Source organism: Apus apus, chromosome 8 (genome assembly GCF_020740795.1).
Source record: "Apus apus isolate bApuApu2 chromosome 8, bApuApu2.pri.cur, whole genome shotgun sequence".
NCBI lineage: Eukaryota > Metazoa > Chordata > Aves > Apodiformes > Apodidae > Apus > Apus apus.
In genome coordinates, this window is record NC_067289.1 from 18015418 (window position 1) to 18042866 (window position 27449).

The 27449-nt window shown below is 43.0% G+C and overlaps 2 protein-coding genes across 15 annotated transcripts in view; both read left to right on the top strand.

The window, feature by feature from the left end:
* MCF2L2 (MCF.2 cell line derived transforming sequence-like 2) overlaps positions 1 to 4616 on the top strand; it is a 169320-nt gene extending 164704 nt beyond the window's left edge. For 13 of the 14 annotated variants that reach the window (XM_051626403.1, XM_051626400.1, XM_051626413.1 and 10 more), the window contains one exon: positions 821 to 4616. In XM_051626403.1, coding sequence (XP_051482363.1) covers positions 821 to 921 — 101 coding nt within the window. In that variant the 3' untranslated portion in view covers positions 922 to 4616. The remainder of the gene's footprint in view (positions 1 to 820) is intronic. The other variant, XM_051626411.1, reaches the window with a different exon arrangement.
* An 806-nt stretch (positions 4617 to 5422) lies between these two features.
* LAMP3 (lysosomal associated membrane protein 3) lies at positions 5423 to 26461 on the top strand. Its single transcript, XM_051626427.1, has 7 exons — positions 5423 to 6184; positions 6625 to 6840; positions 11205 to 11977; positions 13313 to 13435; positions 16799 to 16856; positions 18701 to 18868; positions 21633 to 26461. The coding sequence occupies exons 2-7, from the start codon at positions 6795 to 6797 to the stop codon at positions 21770 to 21772; spliced, it is 1308 nt and encodes a 435-aa protein (XP_051482387.1). The 5' UTR covers positions 5423 to 6184; positions 6625 to 6794; the 3' UTR covers positions 21773 to 26461.
* The last annotated feature ends 988 nt before the right edge of the window (positions 26462 to 27449 follow it).

The following is a 27449-nucleotide window of genomic DNA, read 5'->3' on the forward strand; positions in this document are numbered from 1 at the left end:
TGCCCAGGCTGGCTACTGAAGGATAGCTTTCATCCTGACATGGGTAGTGTTGGGATTTAGATCAGCATCAGTGCTGTGGTTCTGGTCTAGGTTTGAAAACATGCCAGTCTCATGAACCTTTCCTGCTTTCATTGTATTTCACTGCTGGCTGCAAAGGCTGGAGGAAGGGCTGCTCTGGTGACAGCTCAGTCAAATCAGCACTAGAAGTCATCCTTTCTTCAGCTTTGGTTCTGACCTAACACCCAAACAGGTTTCACTGGAAAAGCTGAATCTCAGCAGTGCTGCAGATCAAAGGCTTAAAATTTTAGATTAATTATTGCCTGTTCTTAAATGTAAATTACAAAAGAGGTGTCCTGCTTTTTTTCTGGTAACAGAAGAAAGCAACAATTTGGCACAGCCATTCCCTGGACACCTGTGTAAGAGAGCTACCAGCATTTTACTCTGAGTTACTGGTTCTTTTGGTCAGTTTGTTAAAGTGGAGAAAAACCTTTTTGAAAGTTAACCAGGATTCTTTCATGTGGTTTAAAGGGAGCTTGGTAATTGCAGCACCTTCACCTCCACAACAGCTCTCTTGTGGAAATCTTCACCTTCTCTGCCTAACTATGGCTCTCATTTTTTGGCATGTCTAATGCTTCAAAAGAAAAATAAAGCCACACACACATAACAGTGAGTTACATGCCAAAAGAGCCTTTAGTGAAGGAATTAGAAGAGCAGTAGAATTGTGATTATTTTATCTCATGCTTTTAACAATGAACTTCAAGACTGTAGATTGGAAATCCTTTTGACATTATAGTGACAATGCCCATGTCCTCCTTTGCAGACACGTACAATGATTCCTGCAGTATGGCCTCAGTAGAGTCAGACACCAAGGAGAGTGAGGTGGCCAAAAGCTTCCCAGCAGAACAGAGGGCTGGCAGCTGAACAGCAGGACCAGCTTTCCTCAGGACCCCATCCATCTCTGTTTATTTTGGGTGGACAGTGGATCAAAGTTGCCTTTCTCACAAGCTCTGAGGTTCATAATTCACTAAAACTTTATCAGCATGTACAGATGAAAACTCTGCTGTCCACCTGGCAAGCTGGGAAAAAAACAACTTGAAAGAAGCATTAAACATCCAGAAAGCATCAAAACCCACCTTCAGTAGTAAAGGAGAAAAATGCTTCTTGCATTGATTATCGAACTGTTTCAGAAGATGTGGCCTAAATTAGGTCAACAGCAGAGCTGAAGAGTTACTATGCATGCACCTTTGGGCAACTTTGCTTGAACACCAAGTTACTGCAGAGGGACACAGGCATGGTTATGAGTTCCTGCTCTACCAAGGGGTCTCCTGGAGATTCTTCCATTTGCTTGCCTCTGGCTGTGCCTTCCCCATCCTCCTTATTTCCAGCTGATACATCACAAAGGTGCCCTTTTTGCTGATGGTCGACACCAAAAACATCCCATTTTAAGGCGGCTGTGGAAAGGAAACTTCTGACTTGGGCCATCAGAGAAGCTTCACGCAGCGATGACGTGACTGCTTGGCAATGGCACAGTGCACCACCTGCAGCCTACAGCATTCTGCTGGCATGGTGCAGAAGACAACTCCTGGCTGTGAGGTGGAGGTGCAGGGCTTGGCAGGGAAGCAAAGACATGTCTGACAGCTACTGTGACAAAGAACATTTTGAACTCTTTTTACAAGTCATTCCCCTGCCTCCTCTGCAGTCTGTGGTTGCTGGATCACAATCCTTTGCATTTGGTGCCGAGAATTCCATTGAGTACCATTTAATGTCATATGTTTGAGTAGACTGCATGCTTTCTTTGTGTGCTGGGCTATGGAGTAGGCACATTTCATCCCCTATTTGGAATATAATTAAGCATTGCAAATAGGCAGTGAGCATTAGGTGCTCCAATGAGTGGATAAAGTGTTGTTGTTAGATACATCTTTCCAGGACGTTTGGGTAAAAGACTGTACCAAATCTCTGACACTTAAGGATGTGATGTATAATAAAAAATGAGCGCAGATGTTATTCCTACAGAAGCCATTAGCTCCTTCAGAGCAGCTGTTAAGGCATGAAGGCTTTTGTATGGTAATTGGGCCAGAGGTCCCATAAAAGCTGCTGATACTTTAGTAAAGATATGTACTGACTGAGTGTTGCAAACAGGCAAAGATCAGCATGGTAAAAATGACCCTAGAAGTTCAAGAATGAGTGACTGGCTATTTTACTTACCTTAGAGACTAGTGGTGCTCTGTTTAAATAACAAAGGGGACAAAACACTAAAAATGGAGACAAAGCTAAACCAAAACCCCCTCTTTAGTAACTGAACCACTGAGCAAAATAGTAGGAGCATTTCTGCTATTATCTTTGCAGGAACCCTAATGTTTTTCTTTGTGTCTTAGTGAAGGCTGACATTGCAGATATCTTAGTGTGTGAGTCAGGATAGCTGAGAAGCAGGTAGATAGTCACATTCAAGAAAAAGCCTTGGAGTAGGTAAAGGCTTATTCTGATTTTGTTTGCCTGTGAAGGCTTATTGGTTAATTATGAGTTGCACTGTGCTGGTTAATCCTCATGGTTCTTTTAGCCCCCAGTATCTAAACTTGGTGATTTCTGACATTTGCTGTTTATGAGCAAAGGACCTGAGGAAGCTTTTTGGAAGCTATTTTTGTCCAACAGAGATAGGAGCTTGTCTGTTTTGTGCTGGTCACTTACCTTAAAAAGGACACATAGGCTGTCAGGAACATGAATCCTGTCAGTCTACTGCAGTTATAAGCATCTTGAGGGAAGAACTGATTTCTCTGAGTCCCCTAAGGATATATGCAGTGATGTTTTCTTGTAGTGCAATTATTTTATCTTCTACCTAAAATGAGTCTATTTTGGTTTCTGTATTACTTTCAGTAATTTTTGCACAGCATGATAATAGTGCTTCTGTCTACCTAAGCATAGCAGAGGAAAGGGGTAGGGAGCTTTGATTGCACATTAGTACATACAGTAAGCTTGTGTGTGTGAGAGAGAGAGACAGGGAAGGGTTACCTGGGTATATGAGACTGCCATGGCCTGGATTGGTGACATTGCTGACTGATGGAAAGATGGAAACCTCACTTTAGAGTTTCTTTGTAGGAATCTCATTCTAATGGTGAAATGGAAGTGGGAAGTCTCTGTTTGAACTGAAGATGGAAAATCAGGTATTGTCAATCCATTTCCTACCTCTGCTGTGTGCAGGGTGACAGTGCTAATCCTGTATCCTCTGGTGCCTCAATATCTCCCTGTAAACTGGGAGCTATTGGATTTCCCAAATGTCGAATTCTGATGCTAAATTTTAGCATGTGTGCAAAAATTGGAGACCCTCTAAGGGAGAGCAAAGTATTCAGCCCCCTGTGCCCCCAGCGAGTGTCAGTGGTGGTATCCTGTGGGGCAGTCCAGAGCTGGAGTAGGGAAGATGATTGCTGCAGAAGTGTCTTCTCTCTTCCAGCTCACCATCAAATCATGGCAACTGCAAAGGTATGGGCTGGATTGTAACCATTCTTCTCCCTACTTTGCCTTTGTAAACAATTATTTATTTTTTTCCCCCTCAAAATCTCATGTTTTATCCTGTGGGACCAAAGTTTGAGTCACTCCTGCACCATGAATATCTTGAGGATGACAAGTAACTCACTGCCCCATGGCTGCATGCAGCAGTGGCACAGCACTTGGTCTCAGCAGCCTTTGGGAGCTGATTGTATCACGGGTGTCCTCAGACACTGCTGAACCTGAGCACTGAGCCCACAAACATTCACTGTGTCTTTAACCCTCCTGCAGTGCTGGCAAGCCAGAGGCAGCTGCCTGTTTCCATCTCCGTGTTCCAAACTCAGACCAAACTGCAACCAATGCAGATGCTGCTGGGCCCTTCTCCTGGCTGATGCCTGTGGTGTAAATGCAAGTGAGGCAGTATTTAAAAGTCTGTTTGCTGTTTAAAAGGATGAAGTTTGATGAAAGATCAGGCTGCTGATGAGTCTGACAGCAGCTAACGAGAAGTAACCTTCTGGCTTTGCTGACAAGACAAAGTGGGGTTTGATGGTTTCTTGTTTATTTTTCCCCCAAATAATAGACAGGGTAGTCTTTTGATTAGTATAATTCTGTCAAGCAAGGCGATAATTAAGGGAATAACTCTCCATGTACAGTCTAGAATATGACTTGGTGACGTCCAGCAAGACTAATGTGTACACTAAGGTATACTTACTCTGTATGTAGGTCCTTGATACCATAATTTTCAGGAAGATGGGCCTGAAAATAATAGTTTTCAAATATGGATTTCATTTTAGTGTTGTTTGGAGATGATGTAGTGACCAGAAAGTAATTTAAAAGTAATGGTTGCCACTAAGTTTCAGTTGTAGGAGAGATAAGGTCCAAGGTAAATCTACGTTGTAGCAGCACCTGTGGTTGAGCCTTGTGTCCTTGCTGCTCGGCAGCGAGTCTGTGCCAGCTGCCTGGCTGCTCTCTGTGGGTCTGAACTGGTGAGACCTGCCCTCTGGGCTGAGCTTTTGACTGAGATCTCCTCCCTCTGCTCTGCTGCCATCATCTCTGAAACTTCCAGGAACTTTACATCCTCAAAACTTTGCCCTTGAGTATTGCCAGGCTCCTTCCTCACTGGCGGTGATGACAAACAGAGACAGGCAGCTGCCATCATACACAGGTCTTGCTTTTAGCAAACCAGGCTAAAATGCAATCAGGCCTGATCTCCTTCTCTCATGTTGAACCCCACTAGGTGGAGAATCAGACCAATGGTCGTTGTCTTGATCATAAACGGCTGCGGCCAAACCATGTCAGAACACTGACTTTTCTTGTCAGTGACAACAAAGCTGTGTGTGTGTCTTATATTCTGGTTGTGTATGTATGTGCTGAAAAGCCATTTTATTATCCATCATTTTCTTAGAATCTTGAGATTTCAAACAGGATTGGGTATGAGAAAGGCCACGCGCTCCCTTTCCAAAAATACCCAAAGCCTGACATCAAATATATCTATGAGTAGAAATATATAAGGATAAGGAGAAAAAAGAGCCAAATTGTGTATTTCTTCTTGCAGCTGGAGCTGAAATAGCTGCTAAGATTTCTTCTCCCCAGCTGAGAATTGGTACAGTTTGTTTTTCTTACATATTTTCCATGGTGTTGATAATGATGTATTTGTATATTGTGACTGATGAGAGATAATCAGACAGGGAAAGAGCACAGAATTACCTGTCCTTTTTTTCCAGTCAAGACAGAATGTATGAATTTATTACAAGAAAAAAAGTGTGCAAATGAACTCCAACTTCCTGTAATTAGGCCATTCTGACCTGTGTAGAACCACACTTTGAAATTTATAAAAATTATAACTAGTACAAAACATTGTGGCTGATGTTTCTATATGAAGTTACAAGTCAAATGAGCTTTCTTTCTATTAAAAATAAATGAGTATCAGTAAAGACACAGCATCACAGCTGAAAGAAATCCAACCCCCTGTCCAATATTACTTTACTTGTCCAACATCTGTGTCACAAAAGGCATGGTGGGTTTTTTTCCTTTACCCTTCTCCTGCAGTCATGTTCCTGAATTCCTGGGACTCTTAGGAAAGTGCAAAGGTTCACACAGACAGCTCAGAGATGTGTATGCAAATGCTGCAGCCATAAGGCAAGGAAGTTGTAGGATAACTTTATTATAGTTACCCCCCAGATACCTGCATACCTTTGGCTACCAGTGGTTTATTAGGGAGTGCTAATTGACCCAAATCCATACTGTGGATCATGTAGAAGGACGAACAGCTAAAAATGAGAATGTAGGAGCGCAATGCAAATAGAGACAGCAAAATAATTTGGAACTAGTTTCAGCCAGTATCCAGATTTCTGGAGGCAAACTTCACTTAAGTTTTCAAGCCAATGGCCTTGTAATATTACTGCAGTGCAATATTGGTGTGAGAAAATGAAGAATTAGGACCACACCAGATCCCATGGGGGGTGTTGGTTTGTTCCCCCCCACCAAGCAGGCCCTACAGCGAAGGCCTGGGGCTGGGAATGCAGCCACAGGTGTGAGCAGGTGTAACACTCTCCTGTTGCAGGTCTCTGGTGCGTGGCTCTGCACGCTGGGACTTGCCTGTGCAGCTCCTGTCCCAGCTTGGTGTGGTTTGCAGGAGGCACTTCAGGGGACATGGCAAGGCCTTGCAATTTGCAGAGGAGCGTGTTTGGATGCAACAATAATGGTGAGTGACACCGAATGATCCACCTTCAACAAACCCTGCTGTCCCTGGAGCAGGACTGACCCAGCCAGTAAAGGCTGCTGACACTCCCTTGCCAGGACCAGAGCCTGTTCAGGGCTTTTTGCTCAGCCCCATCTTGCTTTTAGCAGAGAAGGCTCAATCACACCTCTCCATTCTGTGCCTTAACATAAAAGAAGGAGTTCCTAAAAGAAATACTGTTTTAAAGAACAAAGGGGAAGTACTGATTTACAGTTGTAACCCTGCATGGAGGTACAGCTGAGTCTGCATCAGGTGATCAGACCTGGAGAGAGATGCATGAAGCTTTTTGTGGACCTTGCAGAGCCCCAGGTCTCAGCTGCAGAGTGAGAGCCTGTCCTCTCCCCAGTTAGACCAGTCTGTTTTCACTTTCTTTCTTAATCATAATTTATTTCCCTCTGTCATAGTTCACAGACAAGAAGCACTGGTTCCCCTCCTCTCTCCACCTCCTTTCCAGCCATGTGACTGAGCACTCCCTGCATCAAGTGAAACTTTGCAGTCCCCAGGAAACCCTGATTTCTTTCCACCCGTTCCACAGTGAGAAGCAGCATCACCCAAACGTGCAGCCGTGCTGGCCATGGGGAGGAGCACACAGCACCTCATCTTGCTCACCCTTGCCTGCGGTGAGTAACATCCTCCATCACTTCTATCAGAAAAAATGAGATATTAACTGTACTAGTTTTGTTTCCTTGCAGTCAGGACATCGCCTATCAGACTGAAAACTTTAAATGGTTTTGTTGGTAGCACTAAGGCTGCTTTTAGTAAAGTCCCACTACTATTAAATAATAATAACTACATTTAATTGCAGCTGGTGTAACTTCAGTCTTATGTTTTCCTATTTTCCCTTGCACTCTGTGGTGACATAAACTCTGTCTGATGGAGTCAGTTGAAAACAGTATCAGAAGCAGACTTTTGAGGGCTTGCTTTTCTGGATTAAAAATAATTTCCAGATAAGCAGAACTGACTGAAAGTCTTGAGTGAGACAAACAAAATAAAATACTAAGGAATTGTTGCTCAGGTCATTTTTGTATCACAAAATGCAGAGCATGACCAGAAAAACAAGAGTGATGGTGGGGGCTTGTAGAAGGCAGGCTGGGGCTTATCTCAGTGGCAAACCACATCCAAGTCACCATTCAATCCTTAATGCTGCTCTGTGAAAATCTGTGGAGCCAGCCTGGTTGAGGACGTGTCCTAGCATGTGAAGTCATCCCCCAGCATCTGCAGCAGTACAAAATCTGTCAGGTGAAGAGGGACAGAGTGTGACTTAATGAGTGCAATGGTGAAAATCTGTGTAAGCACTGCAGGGGCTGGATTTCTGTGGTGTGTTTTGCCATCAGCACACAGGGATCTCACAAATAACAACCCCCTGTCTCCCTCCCCACGCAGTGAGCAGGAGAACCCCAGAGACTCGACCATCAGATACAGCTCCTGCTGTGTCTGCTCCAGTTTCCCACACCTGCTCCATAGCCAGAGTCTGCTCAAGCAGCCCCGAAACTTGTACTTGAAAGGAGAGCAAGATCAGACTGAGAGAAGTAACATTAGTAACTCAGTGGTCAGCATCCTTTTGATCAGAATCCTGTGGATCCTTTTGACCAGAAATAACTTGTTTCCTCAGCTCCTTATCCATTTTTGATCATTCCTTTAATAATTTGTTGTGATGTTTTATTAATGCCATGAAGTGAAGTATTTCTGTGAGGAGAGGGAATTAAACATAACAAGATTAAGGGATAAAGGTCTGCTAGGTTGGAGGTTTAAGAAACTGCTCCTATGGTGGAGGGAAATCTCAATGTTTTTCCAGTTTCTCAAGGACTCAAATCAAAGCAGTCAGAGCCAGCAAGAATATTTTCAGTGATTGCAGGAGCTGGGTCAGGTTTTTGTCAGGATTAGTCAGTTATACATGAGCATTTCTTCTGGGCAGCATAAAGCAGAACAAACCTGCTGGGTGGCTGAGCAGCTTGGGCGTGTGGTTAGATGAGGAGAAAAAAAATAAGAGTTTTTCTCACCCACCCCATTACAGGATGGAAGGCTGAGAAATGTTACAGTCAGATCAGAGCCCTGAGCGCTCCACTCCCCAGTGTAATGCCTGGGAGCAGTGCAGTCACCTTCCTTTGCTGGCATTGACTGAACTTTGTCATCAAAGCCTGAAAACGGGAGCTCTAGACTGGGGACAGCAAATTTCTGAGAGCTGCCCTGAGCCTTTTCTGAGAGTTTTGTTTGGAAGCTTTGCATGCAAGAAGCTTGCTGGGCAGCCCTTGGCACTTGTAACGCACAACTTTGAAGCCGAGGTGAGACAAAGGGACTGCAGCTGTTTGCTCCAGGACCATGTGTCCCTCAAGCAAAATGTTGGTTGTATTAAGTTTTGAGATGGCCTCATATTAAAGATAAAATAAAAAGGAGACTGTTGGGGGATGGAGAGCTTCAATTCGTTGTGGCTCTGTGGCCCATTTTGCTGGCAGAGCTGTGGCAGGGCTGTGGTGGGGCAGCCATGCAGGTGGCTCCCTGAGAGGCAATGCTGCAACACAGAGGGAGCCATGGTGAAGCCTTCCAGGTCGTAGTTGGAGGGTACGTCAGGCACCCCATGGTCCCTCCTGCCCCTTTGCACATCAGAGCTACTGAACTACCTCCAAGAGCCATCCCAAGAAGAGCCAGGACCATTAGGTGCAACCAGAAAGCAATCCTTAGCCACCCCTGGGAGCTCAGGGGAAAATGCCTTTTGAGAAGACAACCCAAGCCAGGTCTAGCAACATGGCCATGCCCCAAGAGAGGCTCCACAATGCTGGGGAGAGCCGCAGGAGGCTGGAGGAGCTGTCTGGGAGGTCACGTGCTGAGCATGAGCCATGGGCCACCCTAAAGACATTTTTGGTGTTACTACTCAGTGACCCTGTGAGGATGAATGTCCCTTTAGAGAACACCAGTTAGGTTGAAATGACCTCATGGGGAAAATGAAGTTTCATTTAAAAGCTGTGAGTGGCATCCAGATGATAGTGAAATCATGTTTCTCTCCATGTCTGTAAGTTAAATGTTACTTGGACAGTCACTGAAATCAATCTGGTAACTAAAAACTAAGAAGTATTAACTATTAAATACTTGTGTAAATTTAAATATGGGCTGCTTTGCAATCTTCTAGGAGAAAAAAAGAGTGAAAATTGCAACTTCTTTTTTGTTTAGATTGTGCCAATACATGTATTAGATGCAGCTACCTATAGCTGGGATATGGCAACTGCTGGGGTTTTCCACTGGCACACAGAAGGAGAGAAGTTACCTGCTCTGGCAGCAGGTGGGGTAAAGACTAGGGGAAAAAGAGAAAACTAACTGAATTATGGCATTTTTATGTTCCTTCTGATATAATGAACAATCACAGGTATCTGTCTTGTGATTTTTGTGGCTTTTCAATTGTATCAAGTAGTCAAGTATGTTCTGTACAGCACAAAGGTGAGACCTGGGTGATTTTAGCAATATGGAGTTACAGCATTACTTCTGCTGTTCTCTAGCATAGCCATTTTAAGAAGAAAAATGAAGTGTGGGCTCAGATCTATCCATCTGTTCTCATTTCTTTGGTTTTGATCTTGAATTTGATTCAGACCCTGGTAGTTTTTATTATTCTTATATCATCTAAATGTATCCTAAGATGGTGAGATTTTGTGAAGTCAGCTGTTGTTGCAGATCTCTGTTTGTGCTGAGTGAAAATAAATGCACAAAAGGACGACTGAGATTTCAGCCATTCCTCTGAATGAGCCTTAACTGATCCTAAAACCCAAATCTCAGCAACCTGCCTGCCACAGATCTTTGATGCTGGTTAATGAGAAATGTCTTTGGAAAGACCAGTGTGCAATAAAATTCTCAGACAACGTGTTGTGGCATCCTCTGTGCAGCAGTACTGCTAGGAATGGGAGCTGTCTTGGAATTTTTGGGCCCTTCTGCCTCCAAACTGGAGAAATCATCTCTGTCCTCCTGCTAATTTAAATGGTAAAACACCTGAAGGTTCATGCACATGAAGGAATACATATACATCAGGGATGTGTGATTCCTTTTTGCTTGACCTTGTCTTTAAAGAGTCTGGTTGCATACTCACAAAGACTCAAGCAGAAGAGTTCTGAACTTCAGCAATTCTACAACATAATTTTCCTTCACTTTGTTATTTACACTTTTCTTCTGATATTTACATTTAAGAGACAGATATTTTCTTTTCAGCTCTGTAAGGAATGTCTTTCTGTAAATATTATAAGGTGGAAGCATAATTTTGGTGCTTGACTATTTTTAGATGTGATCCTAAATGCCCCTGGATGCTGTACTGTGAAATTTGCTTCTCATTGCTGAAAGCCCATCACTAAGAGGGCTGATCTTGTTTGGAGCATCCCCTTGGGTACTTCCTAGGAGGAAGAACTTGAGGGATCAAGCTGGCATGATTACAACAAAACTATGAATAAATATCTGGAATTTCCCTGTCTCCCTAACTGGTTTCCCAAACGGGTTTCCCAGACCCTTGTGAATCACTGTAAGACCATTACTCTACCTCACTTCCTTCACAAACACAAAATGTTCCCTTTCCCCATGCTTTCCTGGTAAGTAACAAACCACCAGTTCTCCTGTTAGACCCACTGCTCCTTCCTTAAACCCTGATAATTCCTTTTAGCAAAACTTGCTTTATTTCTGCCTCCAAGGGAGGTCTTGTGCTGCCTGCAGATTGTGCAAGGTCTGCTCAGCAGCATCCTCTGGCTTCTTCAGCAGTAAAAGCAGAGTGTGGGGAGCTGGGAGCCAGTGTGCAATGGGTATATTCAGAGGTGTGAAGACTGGGGGACAGTGGTGAAGTATTATGGATAGTCCTACAGCATGTCTGCTTTCACTCTCCTACCCTGACTGGAGGCAAATGAAGAATAAAATTGTATCACCCATTTGATAACAAAATCAGTGCAGTTATATTGTGGGTATCAACAGAGATGTTAAAGGTAAAGGTTTCTTGACCACTGACTTACTTTTTTCTTTGCAGCATTTTCCCCCTGTTTTGCTGAAGTGGCCCTGGAGGTTGAGCTCTCTCCAGAAGCCATATCCTTGCACCATACTGCTACTTCTGCTCAGCCACTTTCCCTTTATCATTCTTCACCCCATCAAGGCACCACAGTTCATTTTAGTAGCACAGACTCACTTAAAACAGCACCTGTAAGGCCTAAAACAACTGCACAGACAACAGACCAGCAACAGGCAAAAACAGCACCAAGTCATCACACGACAGCCCAGGTTGGAGCAACCACCACACAAGTCACCAGCCAGAAATCTCCCATGGTGGTATCCACACCATCAGCAGACAATGCAACTGCAGCTCATCAGACTGCAACCCAGGCAATGGAAATGGTTACGCCTGCAGTGAAGAACACAACTGTACACCCTGTGTCCTCAACCAAGCAAGCTAGAACACATGTGAGCACAGAAATTACAGGCGCAGCCACCAACACAACACCAAATACACAAATGACAGCTGCTGCCAGAACTACTGCAGCCATCACCATGCAAACTGTGAAGCCCACTGCCAGAAATCAAACAGCAGTGCCCAGAAGTCCAACAGCCACAGCCATGACCAGCAAGAGAACAACCATTCATCCAGGGATACAAACAACCACTGCATCTACTCCAGTGACAGTGAGACCCACCCTTGCACCACAGCCTTCTTCCATCCCCACTGGCACATACACCGTTTCCAATGGGAACAGGACCTGTATCAAAGCAGTCATGGGATTGCAGCTGATGGCTCAAAATGCAGAGAGGGTGAGGTGGAAGCACTGTGAGGCTGAGCTGTGTGAGGACTGTTTCCTCATTAGCTGGAGTTTCTTCTTCTTTCAAAGCAATTTTCAGAAGTTAGCTTGTGTGATAAAAACAAGCAGTTTGCCACCACTCTGCAGCTTTTTCTGTGCTACAGCATCTCAGCTGCTGTACCTTGCCTTGTATGATGATGTCAGGGTGATGTTTGGATGCTTTCTTACCTCAGTGATGTAGGTCTGGTAGCCATACTGGGGGGTGGATCAGCCTTCAGTGTTATTTGTGTTTCCCATAATGGGAGACCAGTTAAAATCTGAATTGCCCTCAGTGAAGGGCTTGACATTGCAAACTGCAATGAAAGCAAAAAATGGTCAATTCACAGACTTGGATTCAGGACTGGGTTGTCTTGATGCTAACGTGGAGATTTTAGGATCACAGGAACTGCCAGGCTGCATCAGAGCAGGGGAGCTGGTACCTTCTCCTGGCACTGATCCACTGGGAATGATTCAGCAAAAGAAGTTAAAACCTGAAATGGTGATTATGTCCCTCAATTAAACTTTTGTAATCTCCATTAATACAAATGTGGGGTTACATACTTAGGGTCTGGGGGTTCATACACCTCGAGCCTTCCCCATTACAAATCCAAATATTCTTGCCCAAGGTCTGAATATTTCTAACATGGGATGAGTATCTTATGTTGGTGAAAGTAATTTTCATCCCTTGTCCTGGTGGAAGCCAGGCAGGGAATATTATCCCCAACCTCACCAGACCACAGTAAGATGTTTATTTAAAAAATGAGATTTTTTTGAGATAAGGTTGAAAGGGCCAAACTGTGTATTCAGGGCTGCAGAGCTCTCCTTTCAGACTACAACATGAGTTGGCAAATACTAGAGAGGAACCAGGGGGGACATAATGAGGAGGCCCAGGTGATGTGAGGAGCATCAAAGCCAATCTAGCTCCTGCTTGCTTCTGTCTGATCTTTCCTCTGCCTTCAGGCATGAGTTCCCACTGCTCCCCCTTTTTAAATTACTACTGGTGTTCATCTGACCCTGCTCTGAATCCTATCACTTCACCAAAAGAACAGAAAACTATTCTTTTCTGCCAGCTTAAAACATTGGAACAGCTCAGTGATGTGTCAGATGAGCTTTAGTGCTGGTTTATGAGCGGGGAATGACCCTGGCAGACAGCAGTTAGGCTGCCACCACCCCCAGCCTGTTCATTCAGCCACACAGAGCCTGTCTGGGGTAAAAAAAAAAAAAGGCAGTTATAAATTTCTGTGTGTTTCTTATTACATTTCCCCCCTCCTCCTCAGCGGCAGCCCTGAAATGTCTCTTCTCTCCACAGAAGCAGATGGAATGCATGGCTGTCAACCCCAACGCGACGGAGACATCTGGCAGCTGTGGGATGGTGCAGGCTGAGCTGAACTTAACCTTCAGTGGAGGGTTTATAAACTTCACCTTTGTAAAGGTAATTTCTGCATTTAGAGGGATGAGGTGTTTAGGATTGGGGAGCTGAAACTTAGGCTGCCATGCTTGTTTTTCACCTGTATATAAGGCACTATTGCTCCTTCCCAAGAGGCTAAAATCATAGAACCACAAATTAATTCAGGTTGGAAAAAACCTTTGGAGGCCACTTGGTCCAACCCCCTGCTCAGAGCAGGGCTGACTTCAACGTTAAATCACTTCTTGTCTATTTGACCTTTCAAGTTGGAAAGGTTCATGTATGCAATGACGGGGAAGCAGAGAGCCTGGCCACCCTGTGAGAGAAAGTGCTAGAGAACAGTGTTACAGCTGCCCCTCTAGTAACACAAAGTCTGGAAACAGTCTCAAGCAAAATCCATCTTGTTTTTACCTCTGTAAAAATTTCATGGGAGGGAAGGCCAGGTCTGCTATTTTTACTGGAGCAGGATAGAGGGAGTGAGCTTGGGACTGGAGTCCCTGTGTAGGAACAAGGTGTGTATGCTGAGAGCTCTGACTCAGCCTGTCAAGTTGGTCTTAAGAAATGGTGTCTCAGGGACCACTTGAATGCAGGTGAGGTTACTCATTTGCTTCCCATAAATGCCAAGTAGCACAACTGCCCAGGCAAAAGCCTGCTGTGGTTTTTAAATCCAAAGGGCAGCCTGTGCAGTTTAAGTGCCCAGGAGCCACGGCCAATCCACAGCTGAAACAGCCTAATTTCATCTGATTTCTGAGTGGAAAATTCCAAACAAGTGAACTGCAACAACCAAATGGTAGATAAGGGCCCTTAAAATGTACCACACCAGGATGACTTACAAGAACACACAGGAACTTGGGCAAGAGAGAGGCCCTGCTTACACAGTGGGAAAATGAGTTTTCTTTTTGACATTGTCTGTTGATCCCATGTTCCCCCCTGAACATCGTATATGGCTGAGGCTTTAGCAAAAGCTATCAAGAGTGTTGCTACTGTTACATCCAAAGGAGAAATTACTGAGTGCAGCCATCTTCTTGCTTCCTCAAACATTTAACATGGTTTACACATTTTAGAAGGCAGCACACAGTACTATTTATCTGAAAGCAAATAGGAACTGGGTGGTGATGCCAGCAGGGCTAGAGACAGAAGTTAATACCGTGTGTAAAGTCATTAATGGGCAGGGAGGAATACAGCATGGGCTGGAGCCCATCAGACTCTGAGTGTAACATGCATTAAAGCCATGTCCTGGAGCTCCGTAGCAGTGCTGAGCTGCATCTGGCCATCATTGCTGATCTGGGTCCTTCAATTAATCAAGCCAAAATGTCAACCTTACAGCCTCGTTCAAAGCTCAAATTAGTGACAAGTACAAATGTTTAATCAGTTATTTCCATAGAAATTTCAAGAGGTAACAGCAAATTATGCGACACCCACGGCATTAATGCTTGAGCAGAGAATATATTTCAATTAATAATCGTATTTAGTTTGTGGCAGAAATTTTTCTAAAAGCTGCAAAGGGAAGTGAGGTAAAAAAATCAAGGAGCTGTTTTAAAACAAAGGCTCAGTTCAGACCATGAGTGTTTGCTTTAAATGTGTGCTTCCTGCAACAAGGGGAGCATTTTCTGTGTTACAAGGACCCTTAGAAAACGTCTATTGATTCAAGTATCCATGAAAGCCCCAGCTTGTAGCAGTGCTAAGGAGAGTGATGTGAACCTTTAGGAGATACTTGACCTGTCTTGCCCTGAAAAAGGTGGTTACTGGCACAGCATTAGAGAGTCTGCCCTCTGCTTAAAAGATAAGCCTCAAGAGCATAGCAGGGCTCGGCTTAGGCTTTGAGACTCAAGTTAATAATAAATTATTTTGCTGCATTTTTTTTTTTGTGCTTGGCCTTCACAGCCTCTCAAACCACTTTGAACTGGGAGTGCTCCAGAGGTGGCACTTCTGATTTTCACTGGTGAAAGAGGAGCTGGATGAGGCCCCGGGGCTGCAGGGGCAGCAGGAGGTGAGTGGCTGGCTTGGGTCTCAGCACCACCAGCTGCATTTTGCAAAGAACCTGAAAAAAGGAAGTTTTGTAACCCATCCACAAGATGTGAAATAGGAGCAGGTGTTTTCCCCAAGCAAAGTTACTAACTGTGGCCAAACAGAACATAGTGCTGATGCCAAAAAATTGTAATATTTGACCTATGTATGTCTTCATTAGGAATAATGCTCAGAGCCTCTTCTCTGATGTATTTTTTTTCTTAAACTTTCCCAATCCATCCTACCAGCTTTTAAACTCTATAACATTAAAATGAGGTGCACAGGAGACATTCCTGCCTGCTGCCATTTATCCACCACCTGCACTCCCCAGTCCCTGTGTGCTCATGGATGGAATGAAAATGAATAGTAGGGCTGCCACATAAAGGCTCACATTATAATCCAACACTGCTACTGGGGAAAAGCTCCTAGGGCTGGCTCTCACTTTGTGACAGTCCAGGGGAGGACAGTGTTCAGGTTTTACCAGGGTTTTAGCGCACATGCAGGCAGGACAGTCAGCTGGAAATTTTGCTCTGTGCTGTTGCACCAGGTGCTTTCCATGCCAGCTGTCTGCAGGCACATGAAAAAAAGCCAGCCAGCACCGATGGTGTCTGCAGGGTGGAAAGAACACTTATTTCTCACCTACACAGACCCATCCAGGTTGCTGTTTCCTCATTTGTAGCAACTGATGTGGGCAGACAAAATAGGAAATGAGTGGAACTAGCATGAGATGAGCTTTTGGCTCTCAGCTTGTTGCTGTTGTCTCCCAGTTCAAAGCAGCGATGAACACCGAAGCTGGGCTGCGAGGGCAGTTTGCTCACACTGAGGGCACCTGTGCATAAAGTGCCAAGAGTCCCAAGTACTTCTAAAGGTGTGGGCTTAAGGCCTGCACACAGTCAGACTGCAGAACAGTGTGGATTAGCTCAGTGCAGTATTACCCAGAGGAGCACTATAGATAATCTCAGTGAAAGCAGAACCTATAAACAAAAATAAATTGGCCTTATCACATGCCTGTTAATTTGTGCCATGTATGCTATTTGCCTGACTCCCTCCTACTTTTGGTTACCATAGGTATCACAGAAATGTCTAGCTTGAGCAGTGTGTGCAAAATCACACCTGCGTGGTCCAGTTTCACTGAACTGAGCTTGAATGTGTGATGTAGCTGAGATTGCTGCTTTTCAGCAGGTTCTTATCTGTTAGATGGCGTGACTGGGAAAAGAAAAACCAATACATCCAAGCTAGCTGGTTCTTGGGGCTTGAAGGTGATGTTTTACAGTGTGTTTCTTTGGAAACTTCTTTGTGACCATTTTGCTGTGGTGAAATATACTTCTTTTTTTTCACAAATATGAGGATGTATTACAAATACAGATATATCTTCTCTTGCAGCAAGCTCCAATGTACTATGTCAGTAAAATTGAGACCAGATTGCAGGCATCTTCTGAAGGTCAGTGATTTTACTCTGTCTTAATTTCATATCAAACTGTTCTGGGTGTGGGATAGGCTTTAAATCACTGGATTTTGTAAATTACATGTTTTATCAGGGTTTCAACATGTCACTCACCTAAATCGTATGGTATAAAAATATAAGAGAAAGGATCAGGCTGCAGTTTCATCGGAATTGTTCAATTTTTCTTCTGTTCTCAAAAACTTTCCCTGTCCCACCTCTTTCCAAATAAAGATTAGCTCAAACCTAAATTTGAGATACAAAACAATCCTCAAAGATTTTATTTGCAAACACACAAAAATTCTGTGAGTCCAGTTTAGTTGCCTATGTCTTTCCAAGCTAATATGCCAACTAAATGTATACAGGATCTGGATCAATGCAGAGCTGGATCCAGATTTCAAATACACCAATATGGAGAGGAGGCATTTCCAACTATTTGGTTTGGCAAAAATTAGAGCTGGAACCAGGCTGAAATTCTTTAAACCATCCTGAATTCCTAGACATTGTCTGTGCTCTTCTCAAGCAATTGGATTTTCTTTTTCTTACATAGCCCAGCTTCCCACCTTTTGAACAGCCAGGAGCTGCCTCAGGTGCTACCTCCCAAGAAATGCAAAGAGAACATAATTTAGGATAGAGAGAAAAATTCTGAGCCATCACTTCAGATTAATTAATTTACTTATTATTAATTTTGCACAAATTCTTCCCAATATATCAAATCTGTGACAGGTTAGTGACTATATTATGTTGCTTCTCCACTTGTTACCCATAAGTATTTGGATTGACTTTTGTCCCTGAAAGAAGAACAGCAAATCAGAAGCACGACCAGGCCTATTTTTCTTCTCACTGATGAGCACTTCTGTTAACTCAAGTGGAGCCTATTCTGGTCAACAGCAATTAAAGAAAAGCTGATTCAGGGGATGTGTCTCGTAGGGATGTTCCCAGTCTAAATGGGTTCAGTTTTCCTGTGCATTGCTAACTGCACATTGCAGCAAATACAAACTAATTGGCTTAATCATAAGTTTTAAAATATACTTTGAGTTCTCTACAGTGGTGCTGGCAAGAGACATTGCTATGCCTGGCTGTCACTGCCTTTCTGCCAGATGTTGCTGCTTCACAGCCCACCAGTGGTATTCTTGCAGTGAGCAAGTCCATATTTTTTCTAAGATAGTAATCCCTGAATTAACTGTATCAGTTCACACGGATTATTGATTTTTGACTGGAGAGAACCAAGAGTACTATCATGCTGGCAGATGTGCTTGAGATAAAGTGATGCAGAGCTGGTGATGTGGATGATTTTGTCTTAGTACTGTATCTGCTTTCAGAGGAGGATATGCATAAAGGATATGCCCAGGTTACAAAATCTCTTCATGTTTTGAACATGAGCTATATTGTCTGTAAAGTACTGTGACTGAAATATGTTTTAAAAACACATTTAATGTATAAAACAGTACAGACTAGATATGTCAAATTTCCATGCTAGAGATAGTATCTCTGTTTCATCTGGAAATAGCTGTGCTGGAGACCTACAACAGTTGTCTGCTCCTGTGAGAATCCTAACCCCTTCTTGCAGACTCAGGTTGCTAAAATATGATGTGAAGAGGCATCTGAAATTTTAGCCACTTTTTCAGACCCGAGCTCAGCTGAGTTGCCCATGGATAATTAAAGCAGTCATTGGAACATGGAAATGTAACTGATACATTATGGGGAAAATGTCCATGCTTTACACATATCTGTGACTGCTGGTCTGCCAAAGCACTCGGGATCCTCCATGTTATCTCAGAAAGATGTTGGTTGCAACAGAGTTAGTGTGGATTCTCATTTGTCTCTCTCTTTACGGCCTCCAGGCATGCTTTACTATGCAGCCATACAGGAGAAGCTGTTTACAACAAAGCTGGGCAATTCCTTTAAATGTGCCAGCAAGCAAACCTTCGGCTTGGAGAAGAACTTCCAGCTGCTCCTTGTTAATATGCAGCTGCAGGCATTTGATATTGTTGGTAACCAGTTTGGAGAAGGTAAGTAGAAAGACACCTTTTCCACCCTCTCAAGATCTATGTGTCAGCACTGTGGTAGCCTGACAGATACAAGCTGCTGAATTTATAACCATACACACAAGGTGGTTCTGTTCCACCTACAGCACAATCACAGCTTTGTAATAGTTCCCAAATACTATAACCTGCCCCTGCTCTATTCTCACCCTTTTCTGACTCAGTTTCAACACAATACTAATACTCATGGAAGGTGGAAAAATATCTTTCCCTCCTGCATCCAGTACCTTCTGTTTCACTTTCTGATAAAAATGTTCAGCTCTACAGCTACCATTTAATTCTTCATCTCTCTTCTCTCAGAGCAAGTGGAGGTGTGTTCACCACCACTGCATTGCCCAAAGCCCAAACACGTACAGTTCAGTTCAAGGTCAGTGTTCTCAATCCAGTCAGATTTTAGCTATTTTGAAAGGCTCTTGACACTCATGATGTCCCACAGCTGCAGCAGCAAAAGTGCCAACTAATAAGGGATACTTGTGAATGCAGGATGGTGCTTTCAGAGCAGCTGTGTCTAGACATGATGAAATGCTCTCCTGAGGAGAAGGATGATTGGCATACACCCAGTTTCAGAATGAAATGTGATGCTCATCTCTGCAATTTGTCTTTTATTGAATACAGCCAAAAAGAAGCAACCCTGTAGATTTTCAAAAGACAGACCAGTACTGACTGCCCATGTCTCTTTATTGCCCACACTGGGAGAATGTATTGAGGCATCACAGCTTTTTCACTACATCCACAGCTGGGGTTCCTACTGCAGGGAAATGAAATTTTATCATCCTTGTTTCTTGTCCAGCAATGCAGCCAGGACCTGGCCAGCGTGTGGGGTCCAGGACTGCTGGGTGCACCAGGAAACTCCTGTGTTCCACAGTATGGACACCCTCATGGTCTATTGCCTTCCTTATGAGATGGATGAAAGATCCTACAAAAAGCAGAGAGGTGGACTAGATGGTACACTGTGCACTCTTTCAAATAGTACATCTTCACATTTCTGTGACTTCCTCTCAGGATGCTCCTATACAAGAACTCAGCTGGACAGATAGGTTTATAAGCTCTCCAGCCGTTCATGTGCACTAATACAACATTCCCTTCTTCTGGCATTTGACTTTCTGCATACTTAAAAAGTATTGACCCTGTGTTCTTCTTTTGACTTTAGATCTGTCTTTTGACTCAGTCTAGCTCTGTTTGACTGATTCTTCTTTTTTTGGTTCCCTATTTTGGCTGTCTTACTTTTCTTTAAGTTCTTAGAAGCCAAACTGAGAATCCAATCTATGCTCCCATTCTCATGAAGATTTTTTTCATGGGTAACACAGAGCTGGAACAGCTTATGAGATACCATCTAGTCCCCACATTCCCATTCTAATTTGTTCATTGCATGAGTTCAGTTAGAGCTTTTGGTATGGCCTCACTTCTAGCAAACACAGAGCTTAGAATGACTCACTCCCTCTCTCCCCTGCCAAGGTCAGGCTAATCTCTGCTAAGCAATACCATATACAAAATTAAACCATTTTTGCTCTTAATCAAAGGGCTGAGAAAGCAACTACCACCTCTGAAAGAATTCCCCAGTGGCCATGAAATAGTTATGAAACTGTTACATACCTCTGCTGTGTTTGCAGATTTTGAAAGCCAAAACCCCCTAAGAAAGAATAACTCTCTACACATCACCAGCCTCCCCCTTTTGGCTGTCTTTACTGGTGGTTTCATTTCTGTTGCTCCTGATTTGCTTATCTTCAAAAGGGGAAGAAAAATAAACCAGTAATGGTCACTGGTTTCAAGTTCCTTACAATGTTGTACAGGCTGCAGCAATGTTACATCAATAGCTTGGCCTGTTTGAATTTGGAAAGCTGTAAAAGTGTCTTCTGAGCTGTGATTCAGTGTATCAGGAACAATTCCTAGAGTTCATAGCCCATGGTTTCATCAAAGCAAAATGGCCATTCAGCTTCTCTGGCTTTTGTGATGCTCTAATGCAAATCCATTTCAGCTGCCTCCCTTAGCAGGAGGTTACATTAACCAAAGCTTTTAAAAAGCAGCATCTAGGAGAATGCTGATGCTTTTGGCTTTGTGACATTGCATCATGTGAAATCACCACCTGGATCAGAGGAGAAGTGGATTGGATTTTGGCAAGAGCTAGTTGGAGGCTCTAGGGCTGTGCTGTGATGTCATGCACTCCACACGCTCCCTGGGCTAACTGCCCACCATTGGCATAAAGATTCCCACTGGAGAAAAGCCCAAGCTAAGCTACAATCTGTGCCAGCATAGTCATCAGAATCAGACAGTAACAACTGAGACTTTTGTTTTCGAGTGCTGGCAAAATCTGCCTTGGAATAGTCACAGAGATTGAAAGGGATGGAGGGTGCTGGATCTTCCTCATACCCTGGGTGTAAATTGGATTCACTGCTGAGCTGGGATGTGTGGTGGGGCTTAGCTGATCAAACTTTCCTACTTAGGGGATAGTTGCCTCCTACTGTGTAGGTGCTGATTTTTATGGTAAAACAATTACTACAGGTGTGAGAGCACAATCATTCACCAGTGAAGCATTTAGCTATTTCAAAAGGGGGAGGTATTTTTTTCCTGCTATAAGATTCACCACAGAACGGCTCAGGAAAAAGAAAGAAAAAAACCCCACAATTTTGAGAACTTGTGGCTTGTATTTGCTAACTTTTCTGGAATATAGATGTATAGTCTAGGAGTATGGTGTTCTGCTGTAACACATTTTCTGGTATCCTTTTACTTTCAGAAGAAGAATGTTTTCTTGATAAAAACAGCAAAGCAGCTCCCGTTGCAGTGGGCCTGAGTATCCTGGGATTGTTTGTGATTGGATTTGCCACATTCCTGATTTCCAGAAGAAAGCCACATAGAGGATATGAACGTATCTGAGGTGCCTTTGTACTTCCAAATGTGTGTAGCAAGTAGAGAAGCCACAGGAGTTTCAGCTTCTACCTGTCAGTCTCACTGCCCTGAAGCCGTATTTTTAAGTGGAATAACACCATGGGTTTAAAGCTAATGAATATTTCTGGAAGTGATTTCTTTGGGGTGGGAAGGAGAGAACTTGCACCATCTACATCAGGCTATTCTTAGCATCTAATTTAGATATAGTCCAGAGGACCAAAGTGAGGAGCCTAAATTCTTTATATTACCTACAAAGGAGGCAATTCACACCACCTAAGTCAGATGCCTAAAAATAGCTTAAAGAGGGCAATATCCCTATCCCCCAGAAAATCCATCAGGTTTCTTAAAGGTGAGGTTTAGATTTATTAAAATAGATGGGTCCAATGTTACCAGAGGTCCACAGCTACAGACAACCCCATTAAATCAGAGCTCAGTGAAAGTCTTATGGGCATACTGTGTATGCTGAGGTCTCAGGGCAAGAGTTAGTGTGACTTCCATTCATCAGCAAGTTCTTACCAGTCCTGTAAATATCAGTGTTACATTGCATTTGCTCTTTTTTTTTTTTTCTGCTAAGTCCTTTGGAAGAAAACAGTGGTAATATGTGACTCTTACTCTGGAGGCAGTATTTTTAGAAAATTTTGTAGTTTCCAGTGACTGTATATGCAAATAAGAGAAGATTATCCAGCTGAGGTCACACAAGGTCTGCCTGACCAGTATGCGTCAAAATTATCACTTGTCATTGCTTGTCTCAGCCCTGCTGCAAAGATGTTTGAGCTTCTTGCCTACAATTCTTGAGCTGCAGCCTCATAAAGCACAGCACATTAGAGCAGTCTGATGGTGCTGAGTTTATCCTGAAGTGTCATGCTGCAAACTGCACAATTCAGGAGCTGACTGACAGGCAGCTGAGATGTCTGTGCAGCAGAACTGGGCGGGCCTTTGGAAGCAGTAAGTCCATCCATCTGCCACCCCCGGCCAAGCCACCCACTTGTCATTTGGCGCTCAAGGCACAGCCTCCCTTTGCCACAGGTTTGCAACACAACCTGCAGAAAGCTAACAAGTAAGCAAGTGCTGTGGCACATGGGACAGTGCTAAGGGTGCTGGTGCAATGGGTTGGGGAGTGGGGTGAATTTGCTTGATAAATTCAGGGAGCTTAATATTTTGTGGTCTTGGAAGAGCCTGTGAATCACTCATTTCCTACTTAGACCCGGGCCTGTTACAGTGGCTCAGTTACTGCCCCTCTACTGAAATGGCAGGACTGTGATCTCTTTTCATCATTGAATCATAGAACGGTTTGGGACCTTAAAGATCATCTAGTTCCAACCTCATTTCATGGGTGAGGACACCTCCCGCACTTACTGAAAATGCCAGGGAATAAGTGGCCACAATTGTTACAGACCTGCACAAGGTCCAGGAGCAAACGGGAATCTACTGAGGGTGTGTGTTCAAGGCTTCTGTGGGAACTAAAACCTTGCACAGGCTTTGGACAAACTCCCTGCCCAAAAGTGATTCTGGTGTGTTTACAGTTGAGCTGCTGGATTTTCATCTGGAAATAATTTGGAATTCCTTTAAAGCACAACAATCAATATGCTCTGTAGTCTATTTCCTGCTAAGCCAATGGTGAAGGCATGAAAGGAGTAATTGCTTTTGAGATGACGTTCAGCCAATGTTCTTTGCTGTAACAAGGAAAAAAAAACTTGTCACAAAAGATTTACAAAGCTAATCGTGCACATAGACATACACAGGTGCACACACCACACAATCTGTTCACTGCAGCCAATTACATGAAAATTGTAAAGAAATTATACATTAAAACATTTAGAAAAGAGAAAATAATACTAAGTAAGAGCACACTTCCCCCTTAGGATTAGGGTGCAGCTTAAATTTTACCAGTGAAAGTTTTGCCTGGAAAAGGACTATAGAATGGTACCCATTAAACAAAAGAAATACTCAAGTCATGTGCAAAAATTGCTTGTTGTTAATTTAATCTGGAGCTAAACAAAACAGAAATGCTGGGAGCTAATTTAATTTCCATTAATTGTGGCCCAAATCCTGAACAATTATTAATGGTAATGGAACCTCACTGGCTTTTCATGGGGAAAAACTGATGATACTGTCTTGTAAATTTAATGCCCCTTTAGTGTTTTTAGAATAGTTTTGATATTTTACTAGTATTTCACCATTCAAGTTCAATTATTTAAATTAAGGAAATAATTAGAAGGTAAAGTAGCACAAGGAACAGAATACCAAACTTTCAAACTTTTAATACAGATATGATTTGAACTGTATTCAGTTGAATACTTAAACTGATTATTGGGTTTTGATTATTTCAATTATTATTTTTTTTAAAGGCTCCAGCACTGTTAATTTTGCTTAGTGAACTTTATCTAGCTTATTTTCACCCTTCTTCCTGCCTCCCATTAGCAGACAAGCAGCCCATTGAGCCCAATGGCATTGTGCAGGCCCTTGGCTTCGTAAGATCCCTCTAGCTCTCAGGGTTGGTTAATAGTATTAACCTGTTGTGTAGAAAACAGAGTTCTATACTTGAGAGAGTATAAACAGGAGACAGGAGAGTTGATGAGATGTCCATTGAGAAAGGTGGACATGGAAATACATGGAAGAGCTTCCATTTAAAAATGAGCCTGTGTGTTGCAACAGGGATGTTACTGTCCCAAACCATTACATGTGGACATTTTAATAACAAACTCTGCCTGAAAAGCTGAGCCCTGGACATGGTCTGGCCCTAAGCTGTTCTGACCAGGTGATCCCGTTCAAACCTTCAGAATTTCACATGTTCTAATTTGGATTGTTGGGTTGCACGGTCTGTACAGTTTGTTACTTCTGATGGTATGGATAGAGCATTTTCATGTTCTGTACTGAAAAATCTGTTTATATTAATATTCAGTCTTCTAATGTTTTATATCAACATGAGGAGAGAAAACTGTTCTTAACGATTGATTAATTCTGTGTTTAATCCTTTGCCACCCTCTGGCATTTTCACAGATGATGCAAGGTTAATTTTTTTCCCCACACTTTTTTATTTCTACAGTGAATCAAACTGTTGATATTGAAGAATGTTTAGATTCAGGTTGACCTGATTTGTTCTTGTGCTTTTTATTGCTATTATTTGTTTGCTGTTTGTATAAAGCTGCATGCTCCCCTTTCTAGATGAATAGTGTTCTGGGCTTGCTCTAAACAGCATAGGTGAAGTGCATGTGGTATAAATCGATTAAGCAATTGCATGCTCCCATGAAATGCTGCCAACATGCAGCAAAATCAATCTAGTGGAGTTAGTGCTTTACAGTAGTAGAGGATCCATTGGAGAATTCCTTGCTGCATCAGGAGATCCCAGGTGCAACCTTTCTCCCACCAGCAGCCCAGCCTGCATACCTACCACCTCCTTCCCTGACCACAGAGCAGACAAGCAGCCCGTAGCAGGGCTGTGTGTCAGCACCAGCACAGCAGGGAGTGTTGCCTCTTGGAGTTTAATGCTGAATTAGAACGAGATAGCCCAGCTGCTCCCTGCGTTGCCATGTGCAGCTTTAAAACCTGATGCCTGTATTTATTTTGTGCCAGAATCTAGGTAGATATTTGGCTAGCACTTTTTTTATCTAATGATATTGCTTTGAGGTCACCCTCACAGTGGGAAGATTCTATAGGTGTAATTCCTCTTGGTTGCCAGACTTTCTCCTTTAAACATCTTGCCTGAGGGAATGTTTTGAGCAAGAAGTCTCTAAAAGAGCACTGTACAAAGAAGAGGCTCTTATGATAAACTAGTTGTACACTAGGTGGGGCCAAAACAGTGATACCACAGGCACCAGGTCACAGTTTCTTTGCTTCCTGCTGATATGGATGTAAATGAAAACAGCATTTTCTAATCCCAGCAGATTGCTTCTTTCCAGAGCTGCTCTTTGCCATAGTCTGATCCTTGTTGTGTAACCTGCTCACTGCTTGAGACAGGGGTTTACCAACGAACCTGCCCTAAGAATTTGCACACCAAAATCTTTTGTATGGTCAGTAGGAGCCCACCTACCCAGAGAGCAGAGCACTGTTGGCTGGGAGAGAGTGTGAGGTGGCAGCTGGGTCCCAGAATGACCAGCAATGTTGGTCTCAGCAGCCCCAGCTGATTTTTTTCCCCAGCTGTAGACTCAGATCAACCCATCTCTGCCCCGGAAGATATTGATCATGATGACATGATGCATCCCATCAGGGAAGCTCTGCTTAACTTGCTTCAAGCCTGTGCTGGTCAGGGTACAGCAGGGCCAGTCAGAATTTAGGAAGTGATCCCATCCCTCCAGCTGCCTGATGCTCTGCAGCAGCTCTCACTGCAAACCACTCACTGTGGTCTCTTACACACCCCAGGTGGACACAAGGGCAACCCGTGAGCATGATGATGTAATATTTAGCCAAATTGCCAAGAAGTTTATAAAGCAAGATGTACAATCATTCTATCTTTTTGACGTATGATGGACAAAGTCCAAATTAAAAAACAGCTATTAATTCTGCTTGAAAGAGGAAGGGAGATGTAGATTAGCATCTTGAGTGTATGAAGATGATTCAGTGGTCACTTCTAGCTTGCCATAACATATGGTTGCTAACAATTAATTTGCTATGAGAAGATATGCTCTTTATTTTTCTATTACTGGTGTTTCTATAATAAAGGTTGTATTTAGTCATTAATGTGTGCATTGCTGTGCAATTATTTTATCTCTGAAGTGCTGTTTCAGCTAAACTGTTGAAAATACAAGTACAATTAACAAACAGGCAGTGTTGCCTGGGCTCTGGACACAGACAGACATGCTTATTACTATTTTCTGCAAGTTAGGTTGCCTATGAAGTAGGTAAAACCCCAATATTCAATTAAATTATATTTTAATTGGCTCTGTTTCTTACTTAACTCTTTGTTCAACATTTTAAAAAGGAGAAACAAAATTAATGACTGCTGGGTGAAAAGGGAAGTGTCCCATCGGAGTCAGAAAATCTGTGCAGACTAGAAACACAGATCTTGGTTTTGAACCTCAGTTTTTTTGTTCCTTATATGCCAGATGTTTCTGAAGAATATGATTCATTAGTCCAGCCAATACATAACCTTGTTCATTTGCCATGGAATGATATTTGCTTCATTTCAAGGAAAATGAATTCATATTTCTGACAAATCATGATATTCATACTCTGCTTATGGAAAAAAAATATTAAAATGTTGCCAGTCCAACCTATCCACCACATCACTATGTTCATCATGGTGCCTCAGTCTATGTACATGTGCATTAAGTATATTACTGGTGTCAGAGAGAAAATGATTGTTTTCTGCATTTCAGTTTTATTACATTGCCCTTTCAGACACCTGTGTGTACCATCTGGTGATACCACTTGACTCTGCAAGCCCTGCTTGCAGGATTCCTTCACCTAGAGCAGATTTGCAGCATCAATGAGTTTGTAGCTTTTGTTACCAAAGTGTGAGCTCCTCCACCGCCTGTGATTTATGTCTTGTGAAGTCTCTATAGCTCTTCTCAACGTTCAGTTACAAACTACATGGGATGCTGCCATCTGGTGTTTAGAGGCAAATTAAGCATGCTGAAATTTCTTAAAATCTGGATTTCAGAAGACAAAAGTAGGATCTAGGCTGTCAGCATGTTATGCTGAAGAATGGAGTTAATGAATTAGAAAA